Below are 17424 nucleotides of genomic sequence, written 5' to 3' on the forward strand. Positions count from 1 at the left end.
GCCTATTAAGTAAGGGGATATGACCAAAGCTAAGAGTGGAAGGCCAGCGTCTTAAGGGACAGATGGTGGCCAGGGGCATTTAAACGAAGTCCTGAGGTGAGTGAGACCCCAGCTAGGCGAAGAGTCTAGGGCAAGTCAGGAGGTAAAACACCTCGGAGTGTTTAGGTTCAGACTTCACTGAGTTGTTCTATGCCTAACGGGTCCTTCTGTGTGTTTCTGCAGGTGATCAAGGAGCAGGCTGGCTGTCTTCCAGGACCCTGGGGCTCACAAGAAAGTGAGGTGACCAAGGAACTCAATGAGCTGGCCTCGAAGATGTAGGTCTTCTCCCGATGCCTCCCAGGACTTGATATCAAGCCTGACATAGGATGGGGTGGGGGCGGGGTCTGCCTACATCTGGCCATTGCAGCTCAGAGGCAGAGGGCAAGAGTCCCACACAGCAGAGGCTGAGTAACTGCAGAACACCACACAATGTTGTTCCGTAGGTGGCTCCTTCTACAGGCTGAGGAGCTGAATTAAGTCCCCATAGGCCTTCTACCAGCCGGAGAAGGAAATTCAGAATTGTTAACATGCACTCTGCCTTTTCTTCCTTTTTAGTGAAACCAAAACCAAAGCCAAACAGAAAAGCCCAGCTATTCACTGAAATAGGCCACGTATGGCTGTAGCTGCCCAGGATTAAACCAATCAAATTGGCTTATTAGGCCATTAATTAATTAGGCCATTAGGCTGCGGTTCATGCCTGCAATTCTAGCTACTCTGGAGGCCGAAGCAGACAGGTCCCAAATCCAAGGCCTGACAGTTTGCAGTGTGAGTTTTGGGCCAGCCAGGGCAACTTCGTGAGCACCTGATTCAAGGTTTTTAACAATTGGGAAAGACTAGGGGGTGTGGCTTAGGAGTGGAGCACAGAGCAGAAGGCCAGGGTCTGACTCCAGTGCTCAAACCTGACAATCAAATAAATGATGTACTTATTACAGGAATAATCAGAAAATGGGGAAAGTATAGAGAAAAAAGTATAGAGAAGGTACCACATTCCTATAATCCTAATACTTGGAAAGCAAGGCAGGAGGATTGCTGTAAGTCTGGAGTCAGTTTGGTCTACACAGTGAATCCTGAGCCATCTAGGGATATAATAGCAAGAACCTTCCTCAAAAAGGAATTTCCCTGAGAAAAGTCAGGTCTGCAGTGTGCAGCCTCCCAGCCTTCCCCCTCGGCGTGTGCCCTTCACATCACGTGGCTTTTGTAAGGTAGCATTGTGTTGCTTGCAAGCTTTTGTCCAGGGTTGACTGGTTTCCGAGAATCACATCTTACATCGTAGGGAATGGATCACAGTGCACACAGAACCTTCTCGTGAAGCGGGTAGGTGGCAGTGTGCGGGACTCACCCCTACACGGGAATGCCTGCTTTCCTACCTCAGTCCACCCAACAGTCTTCTTCCCAACCTCTGCTAAGCTGGGAAGTAAAACTGGGTATCTCCCTGTTCCATATCTCACTTTCTCTTGTTCATTTGTCTATTAGCTACTCAACCAACCTGTACCTACATACGTAACACCAAAACCTCAGCTATTTTCAATTTTTTAAAGGCAGATCGTTAAGAAAGTAGGAAGAGTGTGTAAGGAGGGTGTGGAAATCCTTATACTGTTCAGTGCTCTGACAAAGAAAGCGCAATGGGGGTCAAGAGCACTTGCTCATGAGTCCCGCAGTAAAGGGCCGACCACAGCTCAGCGACTTGCCCTTCTGTGACTGGCCAGCGTGGAGGTAGCAGAGCTGGAGTTCAGAGTCACAGAGAAGGCTGTCTGAGAAGCATCTGGAACACATGTAGTTTGTTTCCACAAAGGAAAAAATGGCAATACTGAAGCCCTTCAAAAAAAAAAAAAAAAAAAAGAAAAAGAAAAAGAATGAGCAAATAGGATGTGAACTAAAAAGTTGTAAGTAGGAAAGAAAACCATAAGGGAAGCACTTGCCTCCTTTGATACTAGAAAAGACACCAAGCAACATGACTATCCCTACTTTAAAGTGAGGGAAAACATTTTCAAGTGATAATTCTTGGTAGGAGAAACGTGTGGTCAAGCTGAGCCGCCCACATCGTTGGGAGCTATGCCATCCAATCGAGAAACTTGGGGAAAGCAAACTGGCAAACTGTGTCATCACAGACACATTCAAAACCTTTGGCCCAGATGTTTCCTCAGGAAGTAATTCAGAATGTGGAAAAACCTACATGATCAGCAATGCTTGAGTCACCATTGTTTATAATGCTGGAAAAGGGACATTTGTCTTCTGTCTACATGAAGGGAAGGCCACAGTCCAACTACATGGCAGAGGCTTCAGCCCATTGTGCCATATGTGTTTACAGTGTTTGTGTGTTTCCAACACTTAGGATACAAGTAGCCCCGATACCTTGTATATATTTACTATGAATACATCTCTTAGGGAAATAAACAGATACAAACAGCAACTTTGAGCTGAAGTAGCCAGTAGTCAGACTGGTTTAAACTCATCTTCCAGAGGCTGGGAGATAGCTCAGTGGGAAAATTGCTAACTGTATAAACCTTGTGACTCAAATTTGATCCCTGGAACCCATGTAAAAGGACAGATACAGTGGCTTTTCTACAGAGATGGGAAGTAGAGACAGGAGAGTGGCCTGGCAGGCTGGCTAGCCTGGACTACACAGGGCATCCACAGAAACAAGGGAGCCCCGTCTCTGTAAGGTGGAAGGTGGGACACACACACACACACACACACACACACACACACACACACACACACCTACCTATAAATACTAGAGATACAGACATCTGCAGTTATGCCTATGGTAGGGGTTTTGGTATCCAAACTCAGATCATCTTCTTGTGTAGGAAGTATGCTTACCCACTGAGCCACCTCCCCAGCCCCAGGAAAGACTTTGGTCACCACCAAAGCAATGCAAGTAAGAGCTAGTCTTCAGTGTGACCAGAAAGACCCAAGCCGGGCAATGTTCAAGAAGGCTAGCAACGCTGGCACGGAAGGTGGGGTGAAGTGTGTTCGTTATTTTAAAAACTGCAAGGATTTTTATGCTCTCCACAGTAAAGATCCAGCAATGGCAGATCCTTCAAGGTGAGGGAGCCCAGCCCCTTGATCCAGTAGCTAGCCAGTGGCTTGGTTTAACTAGCACCCACCATCACTGCTGCCTATCCAGTCTCAAGAGGCCTCACCCACCAAGGAGTGGGCAGCAGAAAGAGCCGAGTGGATGGCATGCCACCATCTTTGCTTACACCTGCCTTTCTCCTGGGCCACAAAGCGCACAGCTCAGCACACAGCTCAGACCTGGATGACCTGGCCACATCAGGACCAGAGACAATTGCCAGGCAACCTTGCAGTCCGGAAACAGAGCCCAGGGGGACCCGAGGAAGGAGCCCATGCTTAGCTTTGATGTCTCATGTGGACAGAACCTCTTCTGGCCTGGTTTATGAAGGGAAGCTTCCTTCTTCCTTCTAAAATACTGACACAATATTTTAAATTCTTCTAAAATAGATTTGGGAAGTTGTAGGAATTTTCTTTGGTTGCAAGGATGAAATGACTCCATGCCACAGACCCACAGCCCTACCCCAGAAGATGGTCGGCCAGCCTTCCGGTTCAGCAGAGGACTCAAGGCAATAAAGTGAACAGCAGTAGCCTCTGCTTGCTTGTGTATTGACATACTCCTTCGTCTCAGACACACAGACACACAGACACACACAGACACACACACACAGACACACACACACAGAATCTTTCCTATGGGGTCTCACCAGAAGCAAGCCCCCTTCCTCTTCTCGGAGCAGACCTTTGAATTCCCAAGGAAGAAATCCCACATTAATACAATGTGTAAAACCCTAAAGAGAAGTCAGTGCCGCTTTGAGATACCCACTGGAACAACAGCTGCCTATGTGGGTGGTTTCAGGACATTTGTTCCGAGCTCCTCTCCTGTCGGTTAGGAGAGGCACCGCCTCCTAGTGAATTACCTCAGCAGCTTTACCTGGAAAGGTCAAAAGTCAAGGAGGGAGGAACTGTTTTGCAGCCGTTGTTTAAGTACATAATGAGCTCGGAAGAGACAGGTCTGGGGGATTGTAGCTTCCGGTTCGAAAGCCATCCTCGGAGGGAGCCACCTGTCATGAGTGCTTTATTAAGTTTATTAAGAAGCAACAGTGTGGGGTTGGGTTCCAGAGCCTGGTATACAGCCTGGCATGGACTAGTGAGGACTTCAAGCCTTCGGGTCTGTCTGCAGCTCTGAGCTCTCTCTCAAACATAGGGCACCGCTGAGCTGACTCACCTGGGCAGCCCAGGCTTGTGGCTTTTAGTGGACTGAATTAACTAATAATCCAGATTTGGGATCCTTACATTTTCTTTTAATTAGGCCTAATGAAATAGTTATCCATTTATAAGAGATTTTGATTGCTGGGCGTGGTGACACACCTTTAATCTTAGGAGAGGCAGCGAGATCTCTGAGTTAGAGGCCAGCTTGGTCTGCATAGTTCCACACTGAGACTCTGCCTCAAAAGAAATGGATTAAGCGTTAAAGTACCAATTGTTTCATTTCCAAAGTCCTAGTTTGAGTAAAAAAAAAAAATTAATTAAAATAAAATAAAATAAAATCAGCCCCGGCAGGGACTAGTGTTCCAGAGTGAGTGTGCTTAAAGGAGAAGGTGTAAAATCACGTGACTTTGTGACTTGGCTGTGGGGAGTCAATGTATACAGCAGGACTTGGGAACTAGAGCCATAATCTTCCATAATAATTCTGAGGAATTATTTACTGAAGAGAATGCTGTGCAGTCTTCATCAAAACCCCACTTACTGACGCCAGTGGGTCGTATTCTTTATGAAGTTTGATGATACACCAACTGTGAATTGCCAACATGTAAGTATTCTGATGGGATATATTAGTACACAGCCCAAGTGCTGTTTCCGATGCAGGCCTTGGGATTGGAGAGTAAATCTTAGCTGCTCTGTCTTGCTAGAAAACCGCCTTGTCCAGTAGAATTGCTCTTGGCTCTTCTGTTTGGCCAGATCTGGGATCTGGGTGTGGAGAGGAGTCTAAAAGCAGCAGAGAAATGTAATCGATGTGTTGGCCTGAACTTACTTGAACGATATCCAGGCTTTCCGCTCAGAAAGCAGATGTTCACAGGCCTCAGAGGCAGAGGGTGGAGACAGAAAATGAGGTTCGAGGAAATTTATGACTCAGGAGGAGGATGTGTTTTTCCAAGAGTAGGAAAAGACTGGAAAGGGCCTGGCTTTCCAGTCCCATCCCCAGAAACCCCAAATGGGGTCCTCTCTCCCCACCAGGCTTAGGCACATCTGGAGGGAGGGAAATGTGTTTGCTTAGCAATGCTGTAAGTTCTTCAACCAGCCCTGGGCAAACCTGACCCAGGACATCGTAGGCACCATGCCTTTCACATGAGAACCTGCACTCTCCTCCAGGGGCTGTTACGGTATCCCAGGGCTGAGCAAGAGAGTTGTTAAGAGCTGTTAGTTAAAATTCTTTAGGAGGGAGGCTTAAGTCTCCTAATAGTAGTTGCGTCTTTCTGATGCCCCCTGGTGGCGATATGCTATTAAGTGAACTCCAAGCTCCCAGCCGTCAGACAAAACCCACTTTGCTGGACTCTGTTCAGATTGTACTTAGAGCAATGTGAACCAGTGCTAATGCATAGCATGCCTTCTTCCCCAAACAAAAATTGTCCTGAGACAGGTGTGATTGCTTGACCTGAAGCCCCAGTACTGAAGGTTGGAGGCAGGAGAATTGCTGTTACAGGCCAGTTTGGATTTGTGTGAGATCTTGCCTGAAAAATAAAAACAACCAACCCAGAAAAAAAATCCACAACACACACACACACACACACAAATGATTTTGATATAGCATTATGAAGAAAACACCAATTGGTATAATTCTTTACTGCAAATTCCTTTTTAAAATGTGTATTCTGTTTACATTATAAAGTAGTGTGTATGTGTGTGCGTGCGTGTAGGCATGTACATATATGTGGAGGTCAGAGGTCAACTTGTAGCTGTCATTTCTCTACCTACATGATGTAGGTCCTGAGGATCAAACTTAAGCCATCAGGTTTGGTGGCAAGCAACCTTACCCACTATCTCACCAGCCTTGAGAACACTAGAAAAATCTAAGTCTTCAGTTTACCCACACTAATACTAACATTTTGAGACTTTTTTTTTTTTTTAAAGGAAACAGAAAATGGAGGAAAGGTCCCACAGAAGGACCAACTCTGGGAACTTTTCTAGTAGCATCCACGAACAAACACCGCACCAAGATTCACCTCTCGGTAAGCTGCAGGGGGTGGGTGTACACAGTTGTTAGTGGCCTCCCTCTCTGCTGGATCTGCTCACACTGAGTCCCAGCTTGCTTACCATCCGCCATTGTGATAGCATGACATTTGACCAGGATGGTGTTTGCTTCCCCTTTTCAAAACACGAAGGACTAGTAATGAGCTGTTTAAGGCGTGGTTAAGCAGACTTAAGTGCCAACACATGCTTCTAGACCGGTACCATGCTCTGAGCTGGACCCATCACAGCTCCTGGTAAGGTTACCAGTCTGTGGGCGGTGCTACTGGCTCATCCCCAGGAACTGCAGAGGGGCAAAGAGAGCTGGGGTGTGGGAGCAGGCGGAGAGCATGAGTGAGACTCAACGACATTAGTCACAGGAGCTTTGCTCTGTAGACAGTTTAAAGCTGAGAGACGTACCCTGGCCAAATGGCTGAGGCTGACAGAGCGGTGACCCGGGGCCTGAAGTGCAGGCCAGAGAGCTGACACAGCATGCGCATGCGCATGCTCCCAGTGCCTATGCGCATGCTCCCAGTGCTCAGTCTTGAATGTACTCAGCATCCTCTTAGATTCCTCTTCGTTCTGAATTGACCTCTCTGGGAATGGTGTATTTTCATATAGGAGCTTTGGAGGACTGGAAAAATGTCTCATCGGTGATGAATACTTACTGGCCTTGCAGCGGATCAGGGTTCAGTTCCCAGCACTCACCAGAAATCTAAAGCCTTGTTCTTGGTCTCCATGAAGACTGAGTGTACACATGCGCACGTGTGCACACACACGCACACACGCACGCACACATACAGACTAAATCTTCAACAAATAGGCTTCATAGACTGAACTCTTGCTAAACTTGATGCTTATACCAGGAATTTTCAAAGCCCTCTCAAGGAGCTCCTTTCCCTTTCTCAATTATACTGTAGGGATTTAAGGCTGGCATTGTAACATCTGGGGAGGCAGCCTTGGAACCAGATTCCTAGCTACTATCCCCAGAGGCAGGCATGGTTGCTAAAGCCTGTGACACTACCACTTTCGAGGCAGAGGCAGGAGGATCAGGAATTCAAGGCTGACCTCAGATACATAGAAAGTTTGAGGCTAGCCTGGGCCACTCGAGTCCCTGTCTCAAAAAAAAAAAAAAAAAAAAAAGTCAAAGATAGTTACCAAAGCATAAAATAACCACTTTTCATTAGCTTTGGGTTTTGTTTTTGTATAAAAAGTGTTTGTTTGTTTACTGAAAATATATTGCTTTGTTAAGAGTAACTCATTACTTTTATTTCTTTTTCAAAGGGAATGTCTTGCTATGTTATATATGCTGTCCCCAAACTCCTGGACTCTCCTGCTTCAGTTAGGCAGTTAGGATGGCAGGCAGGTGATACTGTGTCCACTTTTTGTTACCGTCATAGATGGTGCAGAGGCTTGAACTCAGGGCCTCACACATGCTAAGCAGGTGCTCTGCCACTGACCCATATCCCAGCCCTTGTCATTTTAAAATGAAATAATAGAGCGTTTATAATGTCTCAATTTAATTTAAAAAATCCTCAGAACTGTTCATTTAGCCACAGGAAGATCCGGACCCTGATACGCTTTACACTTTACATATCAAGATACCTTTGCAAGTCTCTCTGCAGCCAGGACTAAATATTCTTCGGTGATTTCGTACTGGGGAAGGCTTTTGTTCTTTTGAGACAGGGTCTCATGTGGCCCAGGCTGGCCTCAAACTTCCTATGTGCCTGAGGTCAGACTTGGACTTTTGATCCTATTGCCTCTGCCTCCCAAGTGGTAGCAGAATGGGCTTTAGCAACCATGTCTGCCTTTATGGTAAATAAAATGATTTGTGTTCTTATATATAGTAGATGAAAAAACATATGAACACAGTTTTTTTAGAGATGTATTTTTTTCATTTGAGGCATGTTTCTCTACACAGCCCTGGCTATCCTGAAACTCACTGTGTAGACCAAGCTGGCCTCAAACTCACAGACATCTGTCTACCTCTGGGTCCTAAGTGCTGAGATTAAAAGCATACACCATCATGCCTGACTTCCTTGTTTTTATGTGTACGAGTGTTTGACTGTGTGTATATGCACACCACATGCACATATCACAATGGTGGAAGCCAGAGAAGGCATCAGATCCCCTGAAACTGGAGTAACAGATGGTGGTGAGCCCCCATGTGGATGCTGGGAACCAAACACCCTTCTCATGCTCTTAACTTCTGCACCGGCTCTCCATCCCCCTGAGCCCTTGATGTCACTGTAAAGGGCATCGATATAGTGTCTATTCATTATAGTCATTCCTTTGTAAGATGGGGATTATATTTAATCTACAGGTAAGGAAATACAACTCAGAGAAATTGACTGCGTCAAAGACCTGGTGTATCAGTTCCCCACCACTTGATAACAATGTACCCCAGAACCTAATGACTCAAAATAATAACCAGCATTACCTGGCAGTTTCTGTGGCTCTGGTATTGGGAACAAGTGGAGGGTGCAGGCACAGAGTTCTCTAGAAGGATGTCTGTCGGGTTTCACTAGGGACCAGAGGACCTGGCTCTAGAGAGGGTCACTCATGTGGTCTTTGACAGGGAGACTCAATGGAGCCTCCAACAGGCCTTTCTGCTTGTCACTGGTATTTGACAGACAGCTTCCTCTCCAGCAAGGATGAGGAAGGGGGAGGGGTACTAGACTGTCATCGTTGCTTTATTTTGTTAGACATGAACCCATGCTCAAGGGTTCAGACCAACACCTTCCTTTTCCCTGTAGTGCTGTGATGGAACCCAGGGCATTGTGTTGCAGTAAATATTTTAAAAGGAGGCCTGACCAGTTCCTGCGTGTATCATTCCTCGCACACCCCGGCTCCCTCTGACCCTGGAGGTCCAAGAGCCACTCTAGGGTGGCCATATGAAAGAACACACCACACAATACCTCTGATCCAACTGATAAGATATACTTTTCCCATCTAAACAGCACAAAGTCCTGTACACATCCATCCCTTTAAAATATTCATAATAACCTGTATCTATGCGCAGAGACTGCCAGTACCTGTCTTCCTGAGTAAAGACATCAACGACAGCATTGTGTATGCCAGGCAGATGTTCTTTTGTTATATCCTAGCCCATGTGCCATCTTTCAAAGTGAGTATTGGCTGGGTGTGGTGGTGCACACCTTTAATCCCTGCACTGGGAAGGCAGAGACAGGTGGATCTATGTGAATTTGAAACCGCCTAGTCTACAGAGTGAGTTTCAGGACATCTAGGGCTATATAGGAAGAGCCTACTTCAGTAAATAAATAGATGTTAGGTAGGTAGGTCGATAGATAAAGGCTATAATATAATAATCAAATGTAGATAGTTTCAGCCATCAAAGCTAATAGGTGGCAGAGCCAGGTTTCAACCCCAGGTCTCCACACTCATCCCATTTGTGGTTCATGCTTGCACACTCCCTTGCCTGGGCCTGCCCTTCTAAACACCCCAGTCTTCCCCGGCATCATCGGAGCCACAGTGTGCCCAGCACATCAGTGTCTACGTGCCACACTTTACCTAACTGTGCTTAACAAACCTACACTCTGGGTACTTTTCCAGGTTCTGATCCAGCGACCACCTTCTCTCCTGATTCTGGCACTGGGCTACAGAGTAACAAATGTGAGGCCTGTGGCAGCCAAACTCAGAGAGTCTGTGAGGAAGACCCACCGGAAGGTGAGAAGGCTTGATTCCGGGAGGGGTTGATAGAAAGTCATCATTCCCAGGCAAGAGGTTGTATCTTTAACCTTTTCCTTTTAGAATTTTATTATAGATATAACACTCCAGGACAAGATAACTTAGATCACAGTGGAGGATATACCTTTGTCCAGTCTCACTTCTTACATGAAAATAAAATCTTTTCATCTTGGAAGTACATCTCCTGTATGACCCCGTCTCTGTCCACAACATTTCCCGGCCCTCAGCAGACATCTGCCTGGGTTTTCTGCACTTATTAGACACTACCAAATTTAAGTTTGCCTGGGAGTGGCAAAGAGACTGGGCAGGGGCTGGGAACTGGGAAATGCTATCAGGGCTGTGGAGGCTGTGAAGTTAGTGGTTCTGTACCAGTCACGTCCGCAGCAAGCATCCACTCTGCAAGCCGGGGGATGGCTGACTCCATTATTCTCTACTCCCCATCCAGAGTACATTCCACAGACATGCTGCTGTTAATTTCCAACGTAAACATTTGCAATCTTAGGGGGAAAATGGAAAGTCCACACTTATTTATAAAGATGACTAAGGCACAGAACCTCCTTCCCAAGACATTCCTTATTGAAAGGGACTTCGGCCCAAGAAAGGAAAGCTGAGAACAAATATGGTGAGTACTAAAAGCAAGGCCCAAGGATGCTCTGAGGACAGGAGTAGAGAAGCCGCATCCTGTTTCATTTGGCAGCCATCCATACCCACCTTTTCTCTCTCCCTCTAGAATTCTTCCTCTCTGAGTCAAGCACCAGGCAGAATGCTTCTCACTTTCCACAACTGCCAATGCCCAACACAAAGGATGTCACTTACGTGTCTTAGGCTCCTCTCCCACCTCCCCAGCTGACAAGTCCTCAATGGACATATTCTTCTGAAGCGAGTCACTCTGATCCTGCAGAAGGCTCATATTGGAGTTCTTTACTATCTTCTGGGTCTTTGGGCCTCTCTTCCTCCTCGACATCTTCTTCCTCCTCTCATCCCCCGATACCCTCCCTCTTTCTTCTTCCCTTTCCATGGAACCTGGAATAGAATCTAGAGCCTCACACAGGTAAGGCAAGTGCCTCCATCACTAAACTATAGCCCAGCCCTGGACTTCTAATACACACATGAGAAATGCCACAGAAACACTGATGTGTGATCCTGAACTCCCACAGGAGATATATGGTGGCTCAGGGACAGATGCCATGAGAAAGATCTTTCCTTCTGTCTTGGAAAAGAACCTTCAGTAAAGGGAGCAAACAGAAACACCTCTCTGGCTCCTCATCTGACAGGCAATGTAATCTGTCTGGTGGCAATCTGCAGTCTGGTCCAGAACCGGATCTCGTGGCACTGAGCTCATTTCAAATCTGTATTTCTGTTTCCAGTAAACTCCACGCTACATTTAGTGAAAGCAGCCAATTGAGGTTGAACTCACTAGCATCTGTGTTAATGACCCACTACTGCTTAAATCCATAACTTTTGACATCCACCCTGTCTCCTGGGACTGAGGAGCCATCTCTGCTGATTGTCTTTGTCTGGTGGAAAGGACCAGAGCCTCTCTCTGAGACACCAGTGACTTAGACCAGAGTAGGAAGGGAGGAGGAGGGAGAGAAAGGGGAAAGGGAGGGGGAGGTTCTTGGCAACTGAAGTATTACTTATCACAGTTGTGTTATTCCTGACAGAAACAACTCAAGGGAGGATTTATTGTGGCCGAAGGGGTACAGTGGAGAGAGCATGGTGGTAGGGGTAGGGGAAAGGCTGGTTACATCTTTCATAGTCAGAAAACAGAGTTCTGGCTGGAGCACAGCCAGCCTATAACCTTCTGATGCTCCACTTCCTCCAGCTAAGTCTTCTTCTGTTCCTAAAGCATCCCCGTCCACTGGCAACCAAGTGTTCAAAATGGGTTGGGGTGAAGTGGGTTAGGGGTGTTTATAAGACTTGCCTTGGTCATGGTGTCTGTTCACAGCAATACCAACTTCTGTCTTAGTTAGGATTTTACTGCTGTGAACAGACACCATGACCAAGGCAAGTCTTATAAATGATAACATTTAATTAGGGCTGGCTTACAGGTTCAGAGGTTAGTCCAGTGTCCTCAGGGCAGGAGCATGGCAGCATCCAGGCATGGTGTAGGTGGAGCTGAGAGTTTTTCATCTTCATCTGAAGGCTCCTAGTGGAAGACTGACCTTCCAGACAGCTAGGATGAGGCTCTTAAGCCCATGCCCATAGCGACACACCTACTCCAACAAGGCCACACCTAATAGGGCCACTCTCTCAGCCAAGCATATATAAACCAGGGTGGGAGCGGTCATGCATTTCATATACACTCTGTAACAGACAGTGAAAACCCCTCCATGTACACTCTGTAACAGACAGTGCAGGACCCACAACCCCCCTACACACACTTGTCTTTTCCTTTCCTTGGCTATTTCCTTGGTTTCCATGGTAACCTTCCATGTTTCCCTTCATCATTTAGTTCTCTTCTGGAATTAGTGTCTGTCTCCTAAAGTCTGTGAGGAGTCTAGCATGTACTTGGGTTTCACCTTTTGGAAGTAGTACTATCCCTACTCTTACTAGACAAAGTAGTGACCCACAGCTGAAAAAAATGCCTGGTCACATAATGAACATAAAATTCTTGGTCTCTTACCTGCTAATAAATAAATAAGTAAACAAATAAATACACCTAAATTAAGCTAACTAAATAAATATTTATATAATATATCATTATATAAATATAAAATATATAAATATCTATTTATTTCATATTTTGAGGCAGGGTCTGTCTCTTTATAGTCTAGACTGGTCTTGGAATTATGGCAACTCCCCTGCCTCAGTCTCCTGAGTTCTACTTGAGTTTTATGCCAGAGTTTCTTGTTGGTCATCATGGTTCACATCTGTAATACTATAGTTAAGAGTACTGCTGTGAGTTCAAGGCCAGCCCAGGATACAGAGTGAGACTGTCACAACAAACCAGACACGGGGCCTTAGCGGCCGGTGAAGGTTCTGTTGCCAAGCCTGCTACATGGGTTCAGTGCCAGGGCCTTGGGTGGAGGAGAGAGCCGACTTCTGCACATGAGCAGTGGCGTGTGTGCACTGCCCATGATAAATCAATAAACGCAATGCAAATTTAAAAATAAAGCTGAGTTTCTTTTCATAAATTCCAAGTTCTTCAGAGAAGGTTCTGTTTTCTGTGCTCCTTAACTCTGCTGGTTACACCGTTGTCAAGTTTTTATGAACTATTTCATTTGTGCTGCAAAGCTGAGGAACGCATCCCTACCATCTGGAGTTCTCTGGCTTTTTGGTTTGGGCCCGGCTCTCGCTCCTGCTGCCTTGGAACTTGCTGTGTACACCAGGCTGGGCCCTGCCTCAAAGATTGGTGGCAGCCATTTTGATACTGTAAATTTAATCGCAACTAACATTTTTCAGCTCGTTCAAAAACAAAATGGATCTGGTCCTGGAGAGTGAACTCAGAACCCTTTCAAGATGAGCATGATTCTGCAGCAGGGTAAGCATTTTATTATTACCAAGAACAAAAGCAAAGGGCGTGGCAGCTGTCACCCATATTCTCTAAACTTGAGAGGCCAAGACAGGAAGCCTGCAAAAGTTGAAGTCTAATTGGGCTACATGTGAGTTTGAGGCCAGTGGGGTGCACACACACACACACACACACACACACCACACACACTACACACACACACACCACACACACATACACATATACACACACCACACACACACACACACAATTGTGTTTAAGTATGGAGGTACATACACTATACAACTTAACTACCCAGACAGGATGACCTGTCCTGGGCTGTCACTGGTAGAGCTGGAATTCAAGCCTAGATCTCTCTGGTGTTTCTTCAGTCACTAACTCGCTTGTTCAGCCAATGTCTAAGGGCCCAAGGCAGGACTTTGTGCTCAGTGTGGAGATGGGGACAACGGCAGTGTCTGCCCCTGAGCTCTGTTTTCTGATGGAGCTGTGTCAGAAGAGAGCATGCGGAGCACTTCTGACCTTATTTGGTGGTTTAGGAACCCGAGCTCAAAGGCAAAGCATGACTGAACTCTCACAGGACGTCAAGAGGGAAGTGAAGAACTCTAAGGCTTTCTGAGGAGAAGAAACCCTTGTGCAAGTTCAGGAACCTGTCAGTCAGTTTGCCTGGAGCCCAAAGGGAGTGAAGATGAAGTAGGCACAGGCCTGTCTTCAGATTCTTCAGAACAATGGGTAGCCAAGGGACTTTTAAAATAGGGACTTTTATGGGATCATGAGAGATCACTATGGTGGTCAGACACAGTGGCTTGCATTTGCAGTCCCAGCATTCAGAAGGCTTGAGTAGGAGTTCCGGCCAGCCTGGGTAAATAGTGACTAGCTGGAGACAGTCTCATAAAACAAACAAAACAAAGCATCACTAGTGAGAAACAAGAAGTGGGTTAGAGGAGCAGAAACTGGAGCCAGAGGTCAAACAGGGCAGCGACGGAGAGTCCACTGGGGTCATGGAAGGGTGGCTCAGGGGAGGCTGTGTGCTGGGAGTTTAGGACAGAACAGGGCAGGGTGACAATAGTCCAGAATATTCACCCAGACAAATTCAAGCCTGAGTTTGCTACCCAGAAAAGTACAGTGATCTAAAATATAATATTTGAAGTCAGGCATAGCACGGATCGCCTGTAATCAGGGCTCAGAGGGTGAGGCAAGGGACGAGTGAGTTTGAGGCAAGCTTGGACTACAGAGCAAGACAGGGCAGCTAGGGCTGTGTAAGGTGACGGCCTCAAACAAAACAGCAGAGTGAAAGAGGGCTGAAGTCTGACTCTCAGCACCCACACTTGCACACATATGCCTGAAACTCTAGCTCTAGGGTCCTCTTCTGGCTTCTATGAATGTGCAAGCACACACACACACACACACACACACACACACACACACACTTAAAAAAAAAGAAAGCCGGGCTGGAGAAATGGCTCAGTAGTTAATAGCACTAACTGCTCTTCCAAAGGTCCTGAGTTCAAATCCCAGCAACCACATGGTGGTTCACAACCATCTGTAATGAGATCTGATGCCCTCTTCTGGTGTGTCTGAAGACAGCTACTGTGTACTCACATATAATATATAAATAAATCTTTAAAAAGAAAAAAGAAAGCCAAATCAACATAAGAATGTGATTTTTGGAGACATCTTAGATTTTGTCCTATCTCTGTTCTTGGAAAGGTGATTCACCATCCCCGAGTCTCTACCTTCATATAAATGGGAATGATGGGAACAGATTCACCAAGACTACACATAAAAAAACCAAGAATGGTACTTGGCTTAAAATTATACTGGATCTCAAAATAAAACAAACAAAAAATGAAGTGGGGTGGGGACCTGGTGGGGGGAGTGTGGGAGGGACCTGGTGGGAGGAGTGTGGGAGGGACCTGGTGGGGGGAGTGTGGGAGGGACCTGGTGGGGAGAGTGTGGGAGGGACCTGATGGGAGGAGTGTGGGAGGGACCTGGTGGGGGGAGTGTGGGAGGGACCTGGTGGGGGGAGTGTGGGAGGGACCTGGTGGGGGGAGTGTGGGAGGGACCTGGTGGGGGGAGTGTGGGAGGGACCTGGTGGGGGGAGTGTGGGAGGGACCTGGTGGGGGGAGTGTGGGAGGGACCTGGTGGGGGGAGTGTGGGAGGGACCTGGTGGGGGGAGTGTGGGAGGGACCTGGTGGGGGGAGTGTGGGAGGGACCTGGTGGGGGGAGTGTGGGAGGGACCTGGTGGGGGGAGTGTGGGAGGGACCTGGTGGGGGGAGTGTGGGAGGGACCTGGTGGGGGGAGTGTGGGAGGGACCTGGTGGGGGGAGTGTGGGAGGGACCTGGTGGGGGGAGTGTGGGAGGGACCTGGTGGGGGGAGTGTGGGAGGGACCTGGTGGGGGGAGACGAGTGGGATCAGAATGCATCGTACAAATCATATACACCTATGACATAACATTTAAAAAACTTACAAGTGAAGTACTCAACAACACTGCGACCCTGTTGGAGGCAGTGGGGGAGGGCGCCTGCACTTCCTACTGCACCACACTGCCACCCCGAGGCAGAATGCCTCTCATCTGGAGGATGACTCCGACGTGCTAAATGAACTTCCGAACCAACTGATGTGAACGTGATAGGAGCAGAGAGACTCTGAGGTGATGTGCATTTGAAGTAACGCCCTGGAGGTGATGCTGCTCACACATTTGTTCCACAACTATGTTTAGCAGAGGGACCAAATGCAGGAGGCTCTGCCACAGACTTTCTACAGGCAAGTACTTATGGCAGCCTCCAGATTAATGGAACAGTTCAGCAGAGCTATGCCGTGGTCATCCTGAACCCACTGTCCCTGCACCACATCCATCACACGGCAGACACAGGACAGTAGTCGTGTAGAGGGACGGACCATTGACTTAGAGGTGCTGCCTTCATTTCCCTGGTGTGCTCACTGGTGCTTGGGTGGACTCAAGCCAAGGTTTGTGTGCATTTGTTTCATAAATATGCAGGGTAAAAAGTTGGCCCCAGAAGAATAACAAGTGAAAAAGAATCTCTTTGGAGTCTTGGCTCTTTCAGTTTTGGAGAAACAAACAAACAAAACAAAGGAAGGAACAAACAAGCATTTCTGGAAAGCAGACCTCATTGGATGTAGTAATCACTTTTTCCCGAAGCTCAGCTGGGGTTCTATGGGGCTATAAATATTGTAAAAGGTACGGTCCCTCAGCTACAGACAGACAGACAGACAGACATGCACACACACATGCCACACACATGCACATAGCCATCACGGAGCCCAGAGGGAGAGTATGCATGTGTGTGTGTAGGTGCATACATAGGTTAACAATATGCTTTTGTTTTCTAGAAAACATTCCAAGACTAACCTGACCTCTACCTCAGACCTTGCAACACCGTCACCCCATCTCTGCTCCCTCGGGATTCCTAGAACCCAGTCCTTATGTGCCAGCAGGAGCAGGGAAGAAATAGAATCTAAGGTGAGGGCGAAGAAAATTCTCGCAGCTCAGGCACCCGGCCTTACTGAGCACAGACAGCCAGCTTTGAAGGCAGTAAAGGATGGGCTTTCAGAAAATGTTCTGCTGAGGACAATTTCTGCTCAGCACTCACCTAAAATACGCAGGGCCTCAACAGCCACATGGTTTGCATTATTTCTAAACTGGATCCAAAGGAAACTCCCTGGAGAAAGCGTACCTGGGCGGTACCTCCTCTGCAGGGTTCTGGCCCAAGCTTGAAGGCCCCAGTCTGTCCCAGTGACTGTAGTTAGGGGGACAACCTATGTTCAGACTGTTAACACCAACCTTGGATTATTTTCATATGCATGTGTGGTATCAGTTGGTGACCACTCTCAGTCCTTGTCAATGGTCCCCGAGAGCTGTTCTCTGTGGCAGGAACAGGGCATCCGGCTGCTTTCCTCGCCCTCTGACTCACTTTAGTCAGTCACATGTTCGTCTCTTT

General features: G+C 47.1%; 1 protein-coding gene across 1 annotated transcript in view; it reads left to right on the forward strand.

Moving 5' to 3' along the window:
• The window catches only part of AKNAD1 (AKNA domain containing 1), a gene marked incomplete at both ends in the record, with an annotated part of 31237 nt that overhangs the window by 13483 nt on the left and 330 nt on the right, over positions 1-17424 (forward strand). The window contains 6 exons of the mRNA XM_080916023.1: positions 223-314; positions 6187-6284; positions 9856-9969; positions 10054-10176; positions 13396-13474; positions 16817-16946. Of these exons, the coding sequence (XP_080772149.1) occupies positions 223-314; positions 6187-6284; positions 9856-9969; positions 10054-10176; positions 13396-13474; positions 16817-16946 (636 nt within the window). The remainder of the gene's footprint in view (positions 1-222; positions 315-6186; positions 6285-9855; positions 9970-10053; positions 10177-13395; positions 13475-16816; positions 16947-17424) is intronic.

This window comes from Micromys minutus (genome assembly GCF_963924665.1).
Source record: "Micromys minutus genome assembly, chromosome: 4".
In the NCBI taxonomy this organism is placed as follows: Eukaryota; Metazoa; Chordata; class Mammalia; order Rodentia; family Muridae; genus Micromys; species Micromys minutus.